The sequence below is a fragment of the Chionomys nivalis genome, chromosome 18, assembly GCF_950005125.1.
Source record: "Chionomys nivalis chromosome 18, mChiNiv1.1, whole genome shotgun sequence".
NCBI lineage: Eukaryota > Metazoa > Chordata > Mammalia > Rodentia > Cricetidae > Chionomys > Chionomys nivalis.
This window is the reverse complement of record NC_080103.1, coordinates 52,166,692-52,185,245: the sequence shown is the minus strand read 5'-3', so window position 1 is coordinate 52,185,245 and position 18,554 is coordinate 52,166,692. Positions and strand designations below refer to the sequence as shown.

The 18,554-nt window shown below is 40.7% G+C and overlaps 1 protein-coding gene across 2 annotated transcripts in view; it reads left to right on the top strand.

Moving 5' to 3' along the window:
- The first annotated feature begins 100 nt into the window (after positions 1-100).
- The window catches only part of Hs2st1 (heparan sulfate 2-O-sulfotransferase 1), a 117,652-nt gene continuing 99,198 nt past the window's right edge, over positions 101-18,554 (top strand). For both annotated transcript variants that reach the window (XM_057793951.1, XM_057793950.1), the window contains exon 1: positions 101-531. In XM_057793951.1, the coding sequence (XP_057649934.1) occupies positions 408-531 (124 nt within the window). In that variant the 5' untranslated portion in view covers positions 101-407. The remainder of the gene's footprint in view (positions 532-18,554) is intronic.

Sequence of the window (18,554 nt, the reverse complement as noted above, 5' to 3'; positions counted from 1 at the left end):
GGGCAGCGTGCGTCAAGGCGTGCGCGTGGTGGCCGAGGGGGAGGGCAGGGGGCGGGCCGAGGGCGGCGCAGCCGCAGCCGCAGCGCTGTGAGAGGAGCGCGCGGCCGCGAGCGACCGAGGAGGGAAAGGGAGGAAGCGAGGGAAGAGGGCGTGCGGCCGCGGGGTCCCGGAGCCGGGCGGCAGCGGCAGCAGGGCGCCAGGGCCGTCGGGTGGGCTGAGGAGAAGCGTGCACCGGGCGGCCGGCACTGGCTCCCGCGGGCGGAAGATCGGAGCGGAGGAGGGGGTTCGCTGCGGCGCGGCAGTCCGCGCAGCTCCCGGGTCGGGGTCTCCTCCCGGCGCCTCGGTCGCCCGCGGGGCCCCGCTCCCCGCCCCCCCGCGGTATGTCTTGATCTCGAGCAGCGGGTTTCATGGGGCTCCTCAGGATTATGATGCCGCCCAAGTTGCAGCTGCTGGCGGTGGTGGCCTTCGCGGTGGCGATGCTCTTCTTGGAGAACCAGATCCAGAAGCTGGAGGAGTCCCGGGCGAAGCTAGGTGAGGCGCTTGGTCGAGCGGGTGGGCATGGCCGGGCATAGCAAGTGGGCGTCCACAGGGGTCTCGGAGAGTCCCGGGAGCTGGGACCCAGGCACCTCTAGCTTCCGCCACCAGGGACAAGCTGCACGCGCGAGGTCTCCGGCCAGAGGGCTGCCCCGTCGGCCCTCCACGGAGAGAGGGGACCTAAATCTGCATGGGGCTGGTGCTGCTGGAGGACACGAACGCTCATCCTCCGGTCTCTTCCGAGGCGTTCCGGAGAGCCCCCGCTCTATGCTGCGATGGGGACTGGAATTTGAATGAGGGGCGCCTGGGCACAGAATCGTGTGGGGATGGTGGTCGTCGGGAGGTTCGTCGAGGGAGATGGGCAGTAATGGACGGAGACTCAGGGAACGATGGGGAGGAAAAGCCGCTCACTGTGTAGCGAGTGGCATGCCTGAGCTGAGGGCAGCAAGGGACCTTAGAGCTGACTGTATAGGTAGACTGGCCAGTGGGACAGCGGAGCAGATGAAGAGATCGGACGGTACCGTTACGAGGCGTCTGGGGGACTGAAGTTCTTTATGAGTGGCGCTATACTGCTTGATTTGGGCTTCAGAGTTGGGTCGTAAGTGTGGGTGGATTGCTTGTACGAGCGGGCATCGTTGAAGGTTCGGAATTGCAGCGTTTACCTTGTGGAAGGAATAGGGTGGGGAAAGCTAACCATATGGGTGTCTTAAAGCGTTCTGTCAGTGCCGGAACGGGTAAAGATGCTTGAAACACTAAACTGGAGTGTGAAGTCCTGCAGTAGCGGACGAAAACGCGGATAGCCCGTGTTTCCGGATAGTGGAGAACTTTGGAATTTGGAAGTGATCTGGAAACAGGGAGACTTAATGACTGGTGCGTTTTGATTTAAAAATGTTCATGGCACTAAAAAATCTGGGATGTATTTGAATATGGGAAGCGGTTTTTGCATACACTTTCACCTAGCCAGCTTCTTAAATGCGTTTTAAAGTTACCTTAAGGAACGGCTAGATGTAAGTGGGAGTGTGAATTAATTTTTAATAAAAGCACCAGAAAATAATTTAAATTTTAGAGGTAGTCACTATTTGCAAGTTTTAGTAGATTTTACAAAAGCCTTTAAAGAATAGTGTTATTAGAGAACGTTAAATACATTTGGTTGATGTACAGCTAAGTTTGAAAGAGGAGCCGAAGCTTCCAGAGTGAAATGTGAAGAGCTATTGAATTTATTTACTCTAATTAAAAAAGGTTCTGTATGCTGAAAATTATTCACTTTACATATTAAAGGTTAAACCTTTTATGTTTGCATTTCCTGTGGCTCTGTCCCCACAGCCTTTACAGTCAAAGTCTGGCCTCAGTCACGATCCAGTTTTACAGGAAGAAAAGTGACTCATCTTACAATAAGTTAAAAGTTAGTTTAAACCAGAATTTGTATTTATTCTTTTTTGTATTGTTACTTGGAACTCTCTAGATGTACTTTCTTAGGAATGCTGCAGATTTTCCTCCTTGCCTAACATTCTTTCTGCCGCACTTGCCTGTTGTTTCTATATGCCATCTGGATTATTTTAGAAGCAAACTTACCTGAAGTTGTAGAATCCCACAGGTGGAGCACTGTGCTTCCTCATGATCTCCATGTAGGATAGAAAAATCCTATGCCAGGAATAAAAAGTGTGCATCAAAATAGATAGCTATGCAGGAAACAGCAAATATTTACCAGAATAAGTAATTCAGAGAAATAATTCAGGGCTGACCATGGGGGTCAGGCAGACCTGTAATTCTAGCGTTCTAAAAGCTGATGCCAGAGGATGGTAGGTTCAAGACTACGCTGTGCTGCTACGCTGCACTACTCTGTTTTAGAAAAAGAAAAAGGACAGCTCTCAGGTGTGAAATACCTGAGTATCTGGAGATGTGGACATGACACAGAGAGAAAATATATTCCTTTATGTCAGCTCATTAATCTTCTGTTTGGATTTTTTTCCTCTTTTTATTTTTAAACAACACAGGCATCTGTCTATGGGTTGTCCAGGCTGGACCTGAACTCCTGGCCTCTGATGTTCTTCCTCAGCCTTGAACAGTAACTGTAGATGCCCTTACTTTGCCTCCTTCCCACTCCCACAGACTGAGTCTTGTTTTAAAGGCAGTACTGGGGCTGGAGAGATGGCTCAGCGGTTAAGAGCATTGCCTGCTCTTCCAAAGGTCCTGAGTTCAATTCCCAGCAACCACATGGTGGCTCACAACCATCTGCAGTGAGGTGCCCTCTTCTGGCCTGCAGGCATACAGACAGAACATTGTATACATAATAAATATAAATAAATAAATAAATAAATAAATATATATATATATATATATATATATATATATATATATATATATATATAAAGGCAGTACTGAAGAGACAGTGCGCATTATTCTGGCTCCTTAGCAAAGACAGGCAAAAGGGTCAGGCAGTCACTAGACAACTTTCCTCTGTGATGTTCTTATTTAGTCTCCCAAGAACAGAGATATCTATCTTTCAGATACAGGATAATCCTTAAATTATATAATTTACCCAAGACTGTATTGCTAGTAAGTGACAAAGTCAGAATTGGAACTCAGGTATGTTTGATTCCTAGTTGAGGACTCCTGTAATTACACCAGGCAATTTCAGACTTTCTAGTGATATTGTACTACAATGGAGCTGTTTGAATAGCATTTATAAATTGTATTATCAATGCATGTATTGCTGAGAATGAATATCATTCTGAGAAAACTCAATTTCTGGCACAAAGGGATTGGCTTAATGTCTCACCCCTTGTTTATATCCATGCAATGAACATAATTTTATTACTCAATGAAATGGACTGAAATAGCTTGTTTCTGCTGTTGGAGAAGAAAATCTTTGGTTGTTTGCTGTAATTGTAAAACTGCAACATTAAAAAGCATTTTGTTTTTTTTTTCATTTTGCTAATGAACATTTTGCCCTTAAAAGTAGTTTTATTGTTTGTTTTTCTTGCTGTAGAAGATTCCAAAGGATGGTAATGTCTGTTAATGACTGTAATGTGACTTGGCTAAAGTCAACAATATCTTGATGGTGAAATCTCTAATAAAGCAATAGGCATATTAAAAATACAGTATATTTGCTGGTGTCTTAGGAAATTATTTAAATAGAAATTCCTAAAGCTCCCAATATTACAGTTTACTACTATATAGGTTATTTTTTCCTTAAAGCAAATATTCCTACATCTTACTATATATTATTCTGCACCTTGTTTTTTATTTAATATTATAAACCTCTTTCCATGTCAGTACACTGAAATTCGACACGTTCTAATGACTGTGTAGTGTTTCAAATTACTAAATTACTAAATCCTATTTACTCTGTTAGTGTTAGGTAGTAATTGTGTCTCCACACCTCCCCTCCTTTTAAGGCTTCTTTTCTTGTTATTATAAACAACGTTGGAATGAATCTTTATGTGCTTCTCTTTACCCACTAATGTCATTTTTTTACTAGGGGGATGTCTGGGTCAAAGAATACATGTTACTTGCCAGTTTCTATCCGAAAGGGTACAGTAATCTCTATTGCCAGAAACTCAAGTGCTAGAAGTGCTGAGGTTTAAATGCTGCTACTCAGAGGCTGTGAAATGACATGTTGTTAAATTATATTTTTTAAATTTTTCATTAGAAATCTTTACATCGTTTATTGCTTTTTACTTGTTCTTGTTTATTGGGATAATTGGATACTTTTTTGTTGCTTGGGTTTTTAAATATTAAGGTAAATAATTTGTTCTTATTTCTCCTTTTTTCTAAGTCTGCATTTGTCTCTCAGCTGTAGTGTATTTTGCTTATACAGAACTGTTAATTTTACATAAATTTTATTACTTTAGACAAATAGCATTCATGTTAAGACTTTCCTGAATCAAGATGGTATATATTCTCTATACTTAATTAGAATACTTTATATTTTTTGTCATTTGCCCTTTAAGTCATTTATTTATGTGCAGAGATTTATTATAATGTCTTTTGATGAATAACCACGTATGGCAAATATAGTAAATAACCTGTTTTTTTCATGTAAATTCTTTTATTCGTATGCTATAGTTTTTGTTCTCTTAGCTAAGCTGGTTTTATACTCCAGTCTTTTTCACTTACCTGAAGTTCTTTAGACTTCAAGAACATATTCATACATAGACACACATCAAGATGTCTGAATTTAGTAAAACTTGCTGTGTAGTTCTCATCACATTTATAAAGGATGATATGACTCCCTGTACTGTTTAAAAAAATAAAATCACAAATATTTAATACAGTTTGAGGAACCCTAGTCAGAACTTCTAAAAATCATGTGCTTCCAGGTCAAACTCTTGAGTGCTTATATGCTGCTGCCAGTAAACACTTACAGAATGGGGTTACTTTCCAAACCCAGGCACATTGGAAACTTAAGATCAGCTTCAGGCTGGCACTTGAGGTACATATGAAGCGGTAATGAATTTTTATGTTGAGACTTGGGTTCCATCTCTTAAGATTCGTCTGTAAATGTTCCCAGGTCTGAGAATAGCCTGCCATTTGAAACATGGTTCTGGATTTTTGTTTCAGCCTGTAGATATTTCATGGTAAACGAAGTGAGTATATTCTTTATAATAATGTGCTATTGTGGGATATTTGTACATTATGTGAAGGTGTAATGCTCTGATTGATTTAATAGAAATCTGACCAACCAATAGCTAGGCAGGAGGTATAGGTGGGACTTCTGGGCAGAGAGAGAAAAGAGGAGGAGGAATCTAGGCATGTCTGTGTGAGAGAGAGAGATGTGAGGAGGCATAGAGGAAGCACGAGGGTACGTGGCAGGATGAATATAAATGGGTTAATTTAAGTTATAAGAGCTAGTTAAAGACAAGCCTAAGCTAAAGCCAAGCTTTGCTAATCGCTAAGTTTTTGTGAGATTATTTGGGAACTGGCTGGCGGGACAGAGAACGACTCATTACAATGTATGATACCATTAGACTCATTGGTTATAGCTACAAGGTAAGCGCCCTAGTTATGAAGAACTTCCTCTGGGAAGTTTCACTTGCAAACTTCATTCTTAAAAATGCATACCTAGTTTTCTGGCAAGATATGCTCAGGATGGTGCGGTTGTAGATTGCATACCTGATTTTCAATGAAAATCTGAGAGGATATGGAGTTCAAATGAAAATTATCCTAGCAGTGACTTGGAACTGTAGGTATTAGAATTTGCTGTTTATGAAAAGTAAAGTGGGGATCTCAAGTACATACTTGTCGCTGCTGATTGATAAAACAGTATACTGAAGGCTGCTGTTCTTACCCAGGCGTTAGAATTATGTACTTAATGATCTATTTCGTATAGGACCTAAGCATTTTAAATGATGTGTATCAACCACATGCTTATGAAACCACTGTGAGTTTACAATTGTGTTAGGTTGTGCTCATGTAAACGAGCAATGTAGCTCCATGTAGATTATGCAGTGGTCTCCATTGATGGAAATTGTTAATCATTCTTTTCTCAAAACCTCCAAAGAACTGATTCCAGGGCCAGACTACTCTTTGCAGTTTGGTGGTTTTTGCCAAATGCTTGAAAGCATGCAGATACATATGTAGGAAAATACAGCAGCAGCTACTGTCCAGAGGACTTTAGGTTAATGGGAAACAGGAAATTTAGAAATGCTGGATGACGTCACTTACTGCATATTGAATAGAATGACCAGTGCTGTACAGTCATCACTTGAAGTAGTTATCTCAATTAGAATAATTCCAGGATGTCTATTTCTCATCCCATTAAACTTTCTAATGTTTTTTGCTTGTTTGTTTGTTTTTAGCATTTAGTAAAATTGAGATGATAGTATTCAAATTCTTTTCTCGTGAAAGACCACTTCAGAAGAGCATACTTATAGGGTTCAAAATATTTTCTTTGTACCCACAAATACCTGTACTTAATGCCCCTGGCCTTTCTGCCTGTTGAATTACATTGTCAGTAGCCTGGCATTGGCGCAGACTTTTAATCCCAGCACTCTGGAGGCAAGAGGCAGGTGGAGCTCTGTGATTTCACGGCTAGCATGGTCTACAAAATGGGTTCTAGAACAGCCAGGACTGTTACACAGAAAGACCCTGTCTCCAAAAACCAAACCAGACCAAAACCCCCAAAAACCAAGCAAACAAAAAGAACCTACATTATTAGTGCATTTGATCCTACCTTCCTCTAGCTCAGAACATGGTTCTAGATGCTTTCTGTCGTTCTGTCATAATCACCCTCCCACATTCTGTCTGATTCTTTGTGAACATATTTTCTCTCCAAGCCCCGAAGAAGGACACCATCCAGCTAGCCCTTGTACCATAAACCTGCTCTCTTTTGCAGACAGACTCTAAAAATTTAACTACAATAGTCACCAGTACATGTCACTTCCCAAATGCTGTTGTCGTCTTTTGTTTTTCAGCTTCTTGTATCAACAGAATTGGATACAAAGGAATCACTTCTTCCTTCTTAGACTTTGTTTGTTGGGACCCGGTTACTGAACTATTTCTGGTGCTAGATGCCCCTTTTCTTCCTAACCGCTTAGTTTTGAGAGCTTTTTTATTCTCTTTCAGCTGGTGACTTATATGTTGACAACTTGTAACTACAAGTTTTTTCTAGTTCAAGCCCATTTTCTAAACATTAGACTTACGTAATTCAGCTGCATCAACATTTTGGCGGAAGGTGTGTTAAAAGACTTTTCAATTATTATCTTCAAAACAGATTGACCTCTTCTCCTGTCTCATCCAAACCCAGCATCTGTCCTCTTCATTTTAGATGGTGACAACCCCATCTTTTAAGATTCTGTGCCTTTTACTTTCAAGTTAATATGTCAGGAATGTCTCATTAGCGTCATGTTAAGAATATTTGTAGACTTTGCCTGTTACTCAACACTTGACGTCCTCACCCTATTTAAAGATATTTTCATCTCTTCCTTGGATTACTGCTCTATTTTCACTCATCTCTCTGCTTCTACACTTGGCTTCCCTGTCTCAGTACAACAGAAATAAATGAGTCAAATCTTTACTCTTTTGAGGCAGGGTCTCAAATAGCCTGGGCCAGCATCAAGCTCATTATGTGGCCCAATATAACAATAACCTTGAACTTCTGATCCTCCTGTTTCCACCAGGGATTGCAGAATATGCTTCCGAGCCCAGACTTATACAGGAATCAAATAAACCTAGGGCTTCCTGTGATCAAGGCAGGCTACCAACGGAGTACATCCCCAGCCAGAAATTTGAGTCAAATCTTGTCATACAGAATGGGAGAAGATATTTGCAAAACATGTATCTGATAAGAGGTTAATGTTTAAGATGTTTAAGGAATTCAACTCAGTAGTAAAGAAATAATATGATTTAAATGATCTGAAAAGACAGTTCTCAAAAGAAAGTTGCCAATTCTTGTATAAGCAAGAACACTCAGTATTACTAATTGCCAGGGAAATACAGAATGAGATGTTATCCTTCATAATTTAGAATGGATGTTACCAGAGAGTTTGAAAACAATAAGCGTTGGAAAAATGTGGAGAAGGGAAACCTTTTACATTCGTGATAGGAATGTAATTTAATATAGTTAGTATGGAAAATGGGATGGAGGTTCATCAAAAAATAAACACTAGACTTGCCTTGCCTAGTTCCACTACTGGTGCAAGGTTCCTAGAAAATGAAGACAGTATGTCAAAAAATGTCTGCACCATCCTGTTGATTGTAGAATTATTTACAACAGCCAAAATACACAGTCAACCTTAGGGTCCATGGATAGATGAATAAAGAAAATTTGTCACACATGCACAATTGAATGCTCCTTTGCCACGAAAAGAACCTAGAAAAAGTATGTTAAGTGGGATAAGCCAAGCACAGAAAGCAAGTACTTCATGATCTCACTCATGTGTGGAATCTAAGGAACTTGGACTTAGGCAAAGCAGAGAGTGGATTGGTGGTTACCAGGGATTGGAATTTGAGGGAAAAGAGATGGGGATATATTTAAAGAATACAAACATTTACATAAATTGGAAGAATAAGTTCAGATTTCTATTTACAGCATGGTAACTACATCAGTTACTTTTTCTGTTGCTGTGAGAAGAGCTACTTACGACTGTGTTGGCTCACAGTCTGAGGTAGTCAGTCATGGCAGGGAAGCTATGGCAGTAGGAGCTGGAGACAGCTGGTCATATGGCATCCACAGCCAGGAAATGGTGCTGGTGCTCAGCTTACCTTCTCTTTTTTATTCTGTGCAGGATTCCTCAAGGAATAGTAGCACTCACAGTTAGGAACCTGATTTAGAGAATTCCCCATAGGCGGCTCAGAAACTGACATGATCTAGATAGTCCTTCACCGGCAGAGGCTAATCCTATCTAGATGATCCCTCATCTGCATGCCCTGTCTCCAGGGTGATTCTCAGCCATGTCAAGCTGACAGTACTAACCATTCCAGTCATCATAGTGCTGGTGTCTTCTTGCAAATTTGTGAATAAACCAAGTGTGTCATAATAGAAAATAAGTCCGTAAAGTATGGCGTGCGGTTTGTTAGCTTGATTTAGCCATTGTACAGTGCATACATATTTTAGAACACCATGCTTTACATAATAAATATATAGTTGCATTTGTCAATTAAAAATATACTTAAAGTCTAGTATGTTAGTTCATGTCTGTAGTCCCATATACTCAGGATGCTTACACTTGAGAATTGCTTAAGATGAATTTACGGCCAGCATGGGCAACACAGTGAAACTCTGTCTCAAAATATATAGATGAGAGTCTATTTAAAAAAGAAAAAGGTAAACTGTCTTGGTGTTCCAAATGAGTGTGAAAAAGTTTATTCTGCTGTTTTAGGGTGATGTGTGCTGTACATATCTGGTTGGATGCTGTTGGTCTTGTTTTTTTCTTTTTGCTTAATTTGTCCTGTATTTTGAATTCTGTGGATTATTGTTTGTCCTTTCAGTGCAGTTTTTTGATTCATCTCTTTTGAGGCACTGTGGTGAGGTATGCAAATGTTTAAGGATCATGATGTCTTCATAGCCTCTTTGGGGACGAGTTAGCTTACTTCATCCTTGTTAATATCCTTGTTAATATCTGAGACAGTGTATGTAGGAGACTCAATTCCGAGGGCACAGTATTGGGAGGTAGTTTCTTCCTGCCATTTCCCTTACCATGCTGGCTTCACAGCTTTATGGAAGTAAATTTCCCTTTACTTAATCACAGGTGTTTTGTTATAGTGACATAAAATGGTCTAAGCCAGATGCCTGCTTTGTGTGATGTTAATGTAGATGCTTTTCTTTTGATGGGTATCAGTATGGTTTGGTTCCCTGTCTTGTTAATGGAGGCCAGAGGGTGATGATGGGATGTCTGTCATTTTCTTCTCAACATTTTTTTTATTCTTTCTTTCCTATGTCTGAGTATGTGCTGTGTGTGCCTGTGTGCATTTATATTTGTGTGTGTGTGGGTGTGCATGCAGGCTGTGTGCATGTTCATGTGGGTGTCCAGGGTTAATGTCAAGAATCTTCGATTGCCTTCTACTGTTTGTTGCTTCTTGGAGCAGGTTCTCTCAGTCCTAGAGCTCACATACCCAGCTAGTTTCACCAGCCTGCACTAAGGCTCCCCCATCTTTTCACCTTTGAAGGCTGGAATCATAGGTCGTTCAACATGTCTATCCAGGATTTCCACGGGTTCTGGTGAGCTCAACTCTAGTCTTCTTGCTTGAACCATCTTCCTGTGCCTTCACCTTAGTTTTAGAGTCAGGGTTTATAGCAGTCAGGGTTCTCGAGAGGAACAGAACTGATAGAATGTGTGTGTATGTGTATTATATGTAATAACACACACATATATAGTACATATATATCTATGTATTTAAGTACATAAATATCTATGTATTTATTAGAGTGACTTACAGGCTGTGATCTGGCTAGTCCAACAATGTCTGTCTTTTGATGGAAAAGACAAGAGTCCCATAGTTGGTCACGAGGCGAGATGTCTCAGCTGGTCTTCAGGATGTGTTGGGATCCTAAAACAGTGGATTCTAATCCCAGCACAAGAATGCCTCTGCAGCGGGATTGAGGAATTTGACAGTAGAGTGAAAGCAAGCTGGCATGAAGTAGAAGCTTCCTTCTTCATGTCCTTTTATGTGGGCTGCCACAGAGGGTGTGGCCCAGATTTAGGGTGGGTCTTCTTCCACAAATGATCCAATCAAGAAAAGCTCCTCAAACTGCTTGGGTTTTAGTTGATTCCAGATGTGGTCAGGTTGACAACCAAGATTACATATCGCGGGCTGTTTCACTGAATTTGTAGGTTTATGTTTCTGTTAGACTGTCTAACCAATGAGCCCTGGGGCTCTGCCTGTCTTCCTTACCAGTGCTGGGCAATTCAAATGTTTGTGGCTACACACAACTTTTATGTGGGTACTGGGATTCAAACTCAGGTATTCATGCGTCCTCAGTAAGCACTTTACCCGTTGAAATACTTCAGCTAGCCGGGTGGTGGTGGCGCACGTCTTTAATTCCAGCACTCGGGAGGCAGAGGCAGGTGGATCTCTGGGAGTTCGAGGCCAGCCTGGTCTACAAGAGCTAGTTCTGGGACGGGCACCAAAACTACAGAGAAACCCTGTCTCGAAAAACCAAAAAAAAAAAAAAAAAAAAAAAAAAAAGAAATACTTCAGCTACTAAAAATTTCTTGTAGGCAGTATGTAGTTGAATCTTGCATCTGATTTTATAATCTCCTTTGTAAATGGAATGTTTTAAGTGTTTACTTTTTGTGTAATTCTTGATGTCATTAGCTTTAAATCTCCGAGTTGCCTTTGGTTTCTTTGTTCCATCTGTTCTTTTACTTTTTCTGCTTTTAGGCTGAAGGCAGGTCTTTTTTTTTTTTTCTTTGCCCAATTTTTCCCCATTGGATGAGACACTAGCAGCCCTTTGTACATGTGAATGTGGTTTCTTTATGAATTATGGTATATAACATGTACCATAAATTTTGTTACAGTTGTTATACATCTGCAGTACATTATTATTTTTGCTTTAACCAATTATCTTTTAAGGAAATGCAAACATTCTTTAAGCCTTTTATGTTTTACTTGTGTATTTTACCATTTTGGTGTTTCTGATTCCTTTGTGTTTATGCAGATTTTTCTTTTTCTTTCATCCTGTAAGATTTATATATCATTATTTATACTGAAAAATCTCGTCTGATTTCTTTTCATTTTTGTATGCCTGTAAAAGCACTTATTTGCCTTGATGCTTGAAAATATTTTTGACAATTTTGGCTCCATGGTTTCTGCTATGATTTGTATTTTTGTTCCACTATGTGTATTTCATCTCTTTCTCTTGTTGGTGGCCTTTATGGTTTTCCACTAGATTTTAAGTGATTTGATTATAATGGCCCTTGCTGTTGCATCTTGTGGATCAGGTTTGAAATGTTCTCCCACAGCCTATGTGTTGAGGACTTAGTACTCAGAACTGTGTTTAAAGGTGCAGCTTCTGGGGCATGATTAGATCATGATTGATGGTTTCAGATTTGATGGAGGTATTAGGAGCTGGTGGGAACTATGGTCAAGCTCATTGGAGTGAGTGGACAGGGTGGGAAGGTGGGATGGGGTTAGTGTGTGACTTGAAGTATGACCTTGTTCCTGACTTTTCCCTCTTCCCTCTATCCATGGCCACTATGTTGTCCATAGCTTTGTCCACCTGTGCCTGCACCTTGATGCTCTGTTTCATGAGACCCAGAAGGAATGGAATCAGCTGATCATGGCTATAAACCCGAACCAAGATAATCCTGTCATCTTTGAGTTTGTTTCTCTGACAGATTTTTTCACAATGATGCAAAGCTGACTGTAGTGATATTTTATATGTATTTTAATAAAGCTTGTCTGAAGATCATACTGACTAAAACCCTTGGGGTTTGTTGGACTTTTTTGGATCTATGGATTTATAGTTATGATTCTATTTGCACATTTGGGCCATTGTACTTCCAATTGTTTCCCTGTTCTCTCCCCTCCCCTTCATGTATGTATATTAGGCTGTGTGAACTCGTCTAGAGCCCAGACTTGCTCTCGTCTCCAGTCATCTCTATTTCTGTACTGTATTCTCTGTTCAGGCACAGTCCGTGCACCCTGCCGCCAGTTCTAGAAGTTCAGTTTGGATGTCCAATAAATTATGTGCTCTTTACATCCTTAAGATATATTTTCTTGAACAAACAGAACTTTGTTATAAGTCTTTTGATATTCTTGTTTATTAAATCCTGCCATCCTTGTCATTTCTGAGTTACTTTTATTGATTTACATTTCCGTTTATTATGGCCAAGACTTCCTTACCTCTATACAAATTACCCAGATGATTTTTAATTGGAAGCCAGGCATTATAAATTGTGTTCTGTTACGTTTTGTGTGTTTCCATACTTTTGTAGATACTCTTAAGCTGCATTTTGGGACATGTTCAGGTTACCTAGAAACAATTTGGTCCTTTTGAGGTGGCTTTAATTTTGTAGAGGGGATTTCTGTAGCTTCTAGTGTACGGCTGATTCTGCTCTGCAGCCAAGGCAGTATTTGTTACTTTCCTCAGCGTTCTCTCTCGTGTCCTGTTATTACAACTTTCCAGTGGCTGCAGGCCCCATGGCTAAGACTTTCCACCTGTGTCTTGAGTGTTTCCCTAGTTCTTCACACCCACACCATTGGCCTTCCGCTCAGCCTGTACCAAGGCTTCCGTACTCTACCAGCACACAAACCTTCATGATCTCCCGGAATTTCCAACTCTGGCTTTCCTCTCCTCCCTTCTTTTCTTATTTTTTTCTTTTAGTTTCTTCTTTAACCTGAAAATTTACTTTAATAGAAGTGATTGCCCCAAGGCATTTCATGCTTTTGCCTAGATGGCAGATCAAAGAGGCTTTCCCAGGGTACCTGTGGAGATGAGGGGAGCATTGGGATCCGGGAAGATGGAAGACTGGGGCAGGAGGTCACCTTTGTGACACGGCGTAGTAGGTCAGATGCTGTAGCTGTGATAAGTGGCGTCTTTGAACAGCGTGTTTGGTAAGAGGGGGCAGTCACAGAGCTTCTTTCCAAGCAGACTCAAGATGGGAGAGCTTCCCGACAGAAAGATCAAAGGAAGGTGCCCCCTCCTCTCCCTTCCGTGTCACTAGGTGTCTTGTAAAGAGTTACAGCAGACCCTCCCTGCCTGGTGATGCAGGCAGTGGGCTCGCTCCACATTAAACTAAGTTTAATTCTCCCTCCTGTACTGGGGCCTGGGAACTCTTCCCAGGCTTCTCATAGGACCCCTCATTTCCCTTTTCTGAGAGATCACATCCTGCACTGATCTTTTGTTAATATCTACTGTCTGGAAACTGTCATTCTTCTACACTAAAGCAAGAGGGCCCCGTGACTTGGTGAGCTGTACTTTCCCAGGTTGTCTAGGATAAAGCAGTAAAGCAGGATCATCAGTGTTGTAGTTTACAACTAACGCTGACACTGCAGTTCAAGACCTCTCTGTTTCTTCATAATCCAAGCCTGGTGTTGAGGTGAAGTCTTTTGTATGTTGCTAACCTAGAGGCAGAGGCAAGACTTACTCATAACCCGACTTCACTTCCCAGAAGACTATCAACTGAACACGAGTTAATTCATATAAGTGCTATTAGTTTTAGTCTATTTTAAGAACCAGCTTAATTGTATTCTTTAGACACAGATGAGTCTAAGATACAGGCTTTCAGGCTAGCCAGTGAAGCACCTGGGTCAGGATGAGGTTTCTGATTTTCCTGTGAGAATGGCTCTTGGGCTAATTTGTGTTTGCAGGATATGGGTGAATGATTAGTTATCTTCAGAGGTGGCTTTTCTGCATTTCTCTGGTAAGTAGTAGGGTAGGGAAGTGTAGAGGATGCAGTGCTCACTGTAACTGATGTGTATGCTATATAGTGGTAATTATAGCAAGTAGATTGTACTTATTGAAAACACACATAGGCTACCTTAAGGAAAATATTATTATAGCTCTCAGTCGCTCAACTTTGTGACTTGACTCTGGTCAGAGATAGTTAGATTGTATCAAACACGTGACTCTGATAGTGTCAAGGGCAGTGCTTTTTAGGACAGTACTGTTGGATCCTGCTGTTGGAAGGCGGGGTTTGAAGTTGTCTGATGGTTTGGTATTTATGTAGCAGTTTTAAGATTGAAGTTCTGGGAAAGTTAAGTATGCTCTCCTGCACCCCAATACAGTTTAGATCGGATTCATCAGTATTATCCTATTTTCCTCTACATTTGTGACATAGCCAGCAATAAACCCTCAGGTGGCTTTAGAGAGACTTGTCAGATGTCTGTTGGGAAAGGGGACTCCCGTCGGAAAACAGTTTAGGGCTTGTTCCTTGTGCCTGTGGATTTGCAGTTCGGGTCATATGCAGTTTCAAACTAACTCAGCACATTTATTTCTAGGTGTAAATTTAGAAATGTTATACTCCGGTATGTATTTTCACTGCTTTGAAGGAAAACACTGTAAGAAATGAGTTGATCAGTCAAGTATTTTTGTGCTAAATAGATGAATAGGTTTTGGCATCAGAATCTCCATGGCTGCTTTTTACACCATGAACTTGGTGATAAGTAACTCCTTTGCTGCTGTGTTTTCAAAACAGTTTATGGCGTAGTGTGTCTTTTAGTTAATAGTAGCCTTAAAAATGAAAAAAACCCTAGCTGTTTAATATAAACATTCCAGAAATCTTAGTGCATTACTGCATTTTATTCGGTATCCATGAAAACCGAAATTCTCTGTTTTCATTGTAAAAGCCATTGAGTCTGTTGTCCCTTCAGGTCATAAGGTATGATACAAGCATTTATTTCCTAAGTATTCAGTGATGAGAAATATTGGCATGAGTTTTGGAAGTTGGAGTTAAAATTGAACTAGTGGCTTAAAGTATAAATCATAGAGCCTATTGAGACATAACGCCTGTAATCCACGTACTAGGAAGGAAGCTGAGGCACGAGGACTGTGAGCTCAGACCTGAGTTACATAGCAACACCCTGCCTCAAAAAATAAAAGAAACTGGGGAGGGGGTCCTTCTACAGCCTTCCGTGTGACTTACTGTTTGATCTGCAGTCAGTTTTGACACTGAGATTCCTTCTGTGTTCCTGCTGAGAAGCTGCCTCCATTTGCCAGCATTGTAAGTTGCAGCACAGGTTTTAATGCTTTTTAATGAAACATACTCAGGTCTTTCATAAAATGTTGGATGTTCTTAGTGTACTGTATATCCTTGGCAGGAGACCAAGTTAGGCTAATCGTTTCTCCCATAGAAGAGCTAATTAGGAAGACTGACTTGACATGATCTTAGGTGTGTTTTAATAGCTTCTTCATTGTATTAAATGGCTCGAATAAAAACCACTCACCATTGCACTCAAGGACATAAATTCTTATGCTCATGTTTTGAAGGTTGAAACAAATAGAAAAAGCAAATAGACTTGTGTGGTGATATTTTAGCGTCCTGGAATAGGTTCCATAGCATGGAAAATTAGAGGTGTGTGTGACCTTTGCTGCTGACGCTGGCACTTGGTAGTGAGAATGTCTGTCCGATTTAGTAATCAGCCTGTCTGGGATGACTGATAGGTCGGTTGTTACTGTGCCCTTTTCCTTTTGTCCATGCTTGGAACTTTGGGATTAGCCCTGTGACCATGACCAGTCGTCCTCATAGCTCTCTGGCTTCCCTTTGGTCTCTTTTCCTTGTCGTGACGCTTTGTTCTTTGACACCTGCCTTATTTTTCTCAACTGGTTTTCAGCTTTCCCCACTGGGACCGTTGAAACTTTATCTGTAACAGAATAATAAACAATTGGTCACTGTCATGGTCCAGACATGTACTATATTCCTCATTTAATATACATAAGCATTACTCTTTGGGGTTACTCTGAAGATAAATGATCTTCAGATGTAAGTTGTTACTAATGATTAGCGAGCCGGAGCAAGGTGTGAGCATATTACTGTCAACTCTAAGGACCAGAGGTCCTGAGTTTGATCCTGGAGCTGACTTTCTCCCCTGTACTTTTATCTCCAAATGCTTGCAGGGCACATGCTCCCTTTTCTCCCCAATAAATAACCAAATGTGGTCAGAATAGCGCACCAGTACTTTCTCTTTCCTCTTGTTTCCATGGGTCATTGTAATTTATCGTTTACATTTCTTACTAGTATAGACTCTCCCGTGCCCCACCCATAGGGCCCTGGAACCTCTGCAGATATTCAGACAAGAGATGCTGCTGCAGGAATCCCGGATTGGACATTCATTAGCCGCTGCTTTTCTAAGGCAGATTAGTCACTGGTAATTCATGTCATTATTTGTTCCTAATGACAAATATTTTTTCACATATAGTAAAGAAAAACCTTTAAAAAATATTACTAAATTCTCATCACTGTTTCCTACTTGACAGTTCCAGGATAGATTTTTATAAAGTAGAAATTAAGTGGTGACAAAGGAATTGTTAGGTATATATGTATGTATATGCATATATGTATGTATATATACGCGTATGCATGTATGTATGCATACATGTGCGCATATATGTACGTATATATGTACGTATAAATGTACGCATATATGCACGTATATATGTGTGCATATATGCATGTATATATGTGTGCATATATGTGTGTGTATATGTATGTATATATGTATGTATAATATGTATGTAGAATGTATAATTCCTTGGTGCTTTCATTTTTTTTTTAAGCATTGATGATAGCTTAGTTTAAAGGAAGAAGAGAGGAACACAGACTGGTTCGTTTCTTGGAAAGGCCCAGTGAGTTAGTCCTTCAGTTTGCTGTTGGTCCCCCTTGTGACACACTGTCGCTGTCTCATGGAAAGTCTGATTCAGAGTGTTCTGTGCGTTACGTTGGAAGTTAAACTTCTCACACAAATACAGAATGTCATAGTTTGTACCATTATATTCTTTTTTTTTTTTCTTTTTCTTTTTGTTCTTTTGAGACAGAGTTTCTCTGTATCTTTGGAGACTGTCTCGGAACTAGCTCTTGTAGGCCAGGCTGGCCTTAAACTCAGAGTGAGTTCAAGTTTAATCCCAAGTGCTGAAATTAAAATTTTGCACCACCACTGCCTGACTTGTACCATTATGTTCATTGCCAGAATTATGTAACTACAGAACAAACAAAATTCTTAAATCTTACAGTTTTAAAAATCAACAACTCAGAGGATGGGACCCATAAGCCCCCACCTCTAGCTGAGGAACTCTTCACAGCTGATGGCTTCTTGGGGAGGCAGTTTCTTAAGTGGCCTCTGGTTGGTCAAGCATGCACTGGTGAATGGCCTAAACCTCAGAGTAATTGAGCAGCACCGCTTGCGATCAGTAGGGTGTGTGTGTGTGTGTGTGTGTGTGAGAGAGAGAGAGAGAGAGAGAGAGAGAGAGAGAGAGAGAGAGAGAGAGAGAGAGACAGAGAGAGAGAGAGAGAGACAGAGAGACAGAGAGAGAGAGAGAGAGAGGTGTGTGTGCATGTGTGTGTGCGTGCGTGTGTGTGTGTGTGTGAGACAGAGAGAGAGAGGTGTGTATGTGTGTGTGTGAGAGAGAGAGAGAGATAAAATAGGGATTAGGTGGGAAATGAATATGATCAAAATATATTGTATTCATGTATGAAATTCTCAAAAATATAATGAAAGTACTATAATAAACTATTAGGTAGGTGAACACTTAATTTCCAATTTAAAGTCAGAAAATTTGGGAGACTGTCTGTCATACTTGGGCTTGCTTTAGCTGTTTGGGAGGTAGGGTAGGAAGATTGATTTTAAGAGTGCATGACTAGCCAGGAAGCAAGAAAAGGGAGGAAGGGAGGGAAGGAAGATAAGAACACTAGAGGTCGTAAGAGATAAGCTGTGTGATTACCTCTTTAATTTTGTTGCTGCTTTTCTGGTCACTATAGCATAGTTCTAGGTACAGGTCATCGTTAATGAAGATTCACTATATGGTGGCAGGACATAGTTTCATGAGTAGAATGTCGTTTGGTTTGGTTTGACGTTTTGTAAAAGTGACCTAGTTAGTAGTGCAAATTCCTTGGGAGAGGAGCATGGTTTGTTCTGTTTTA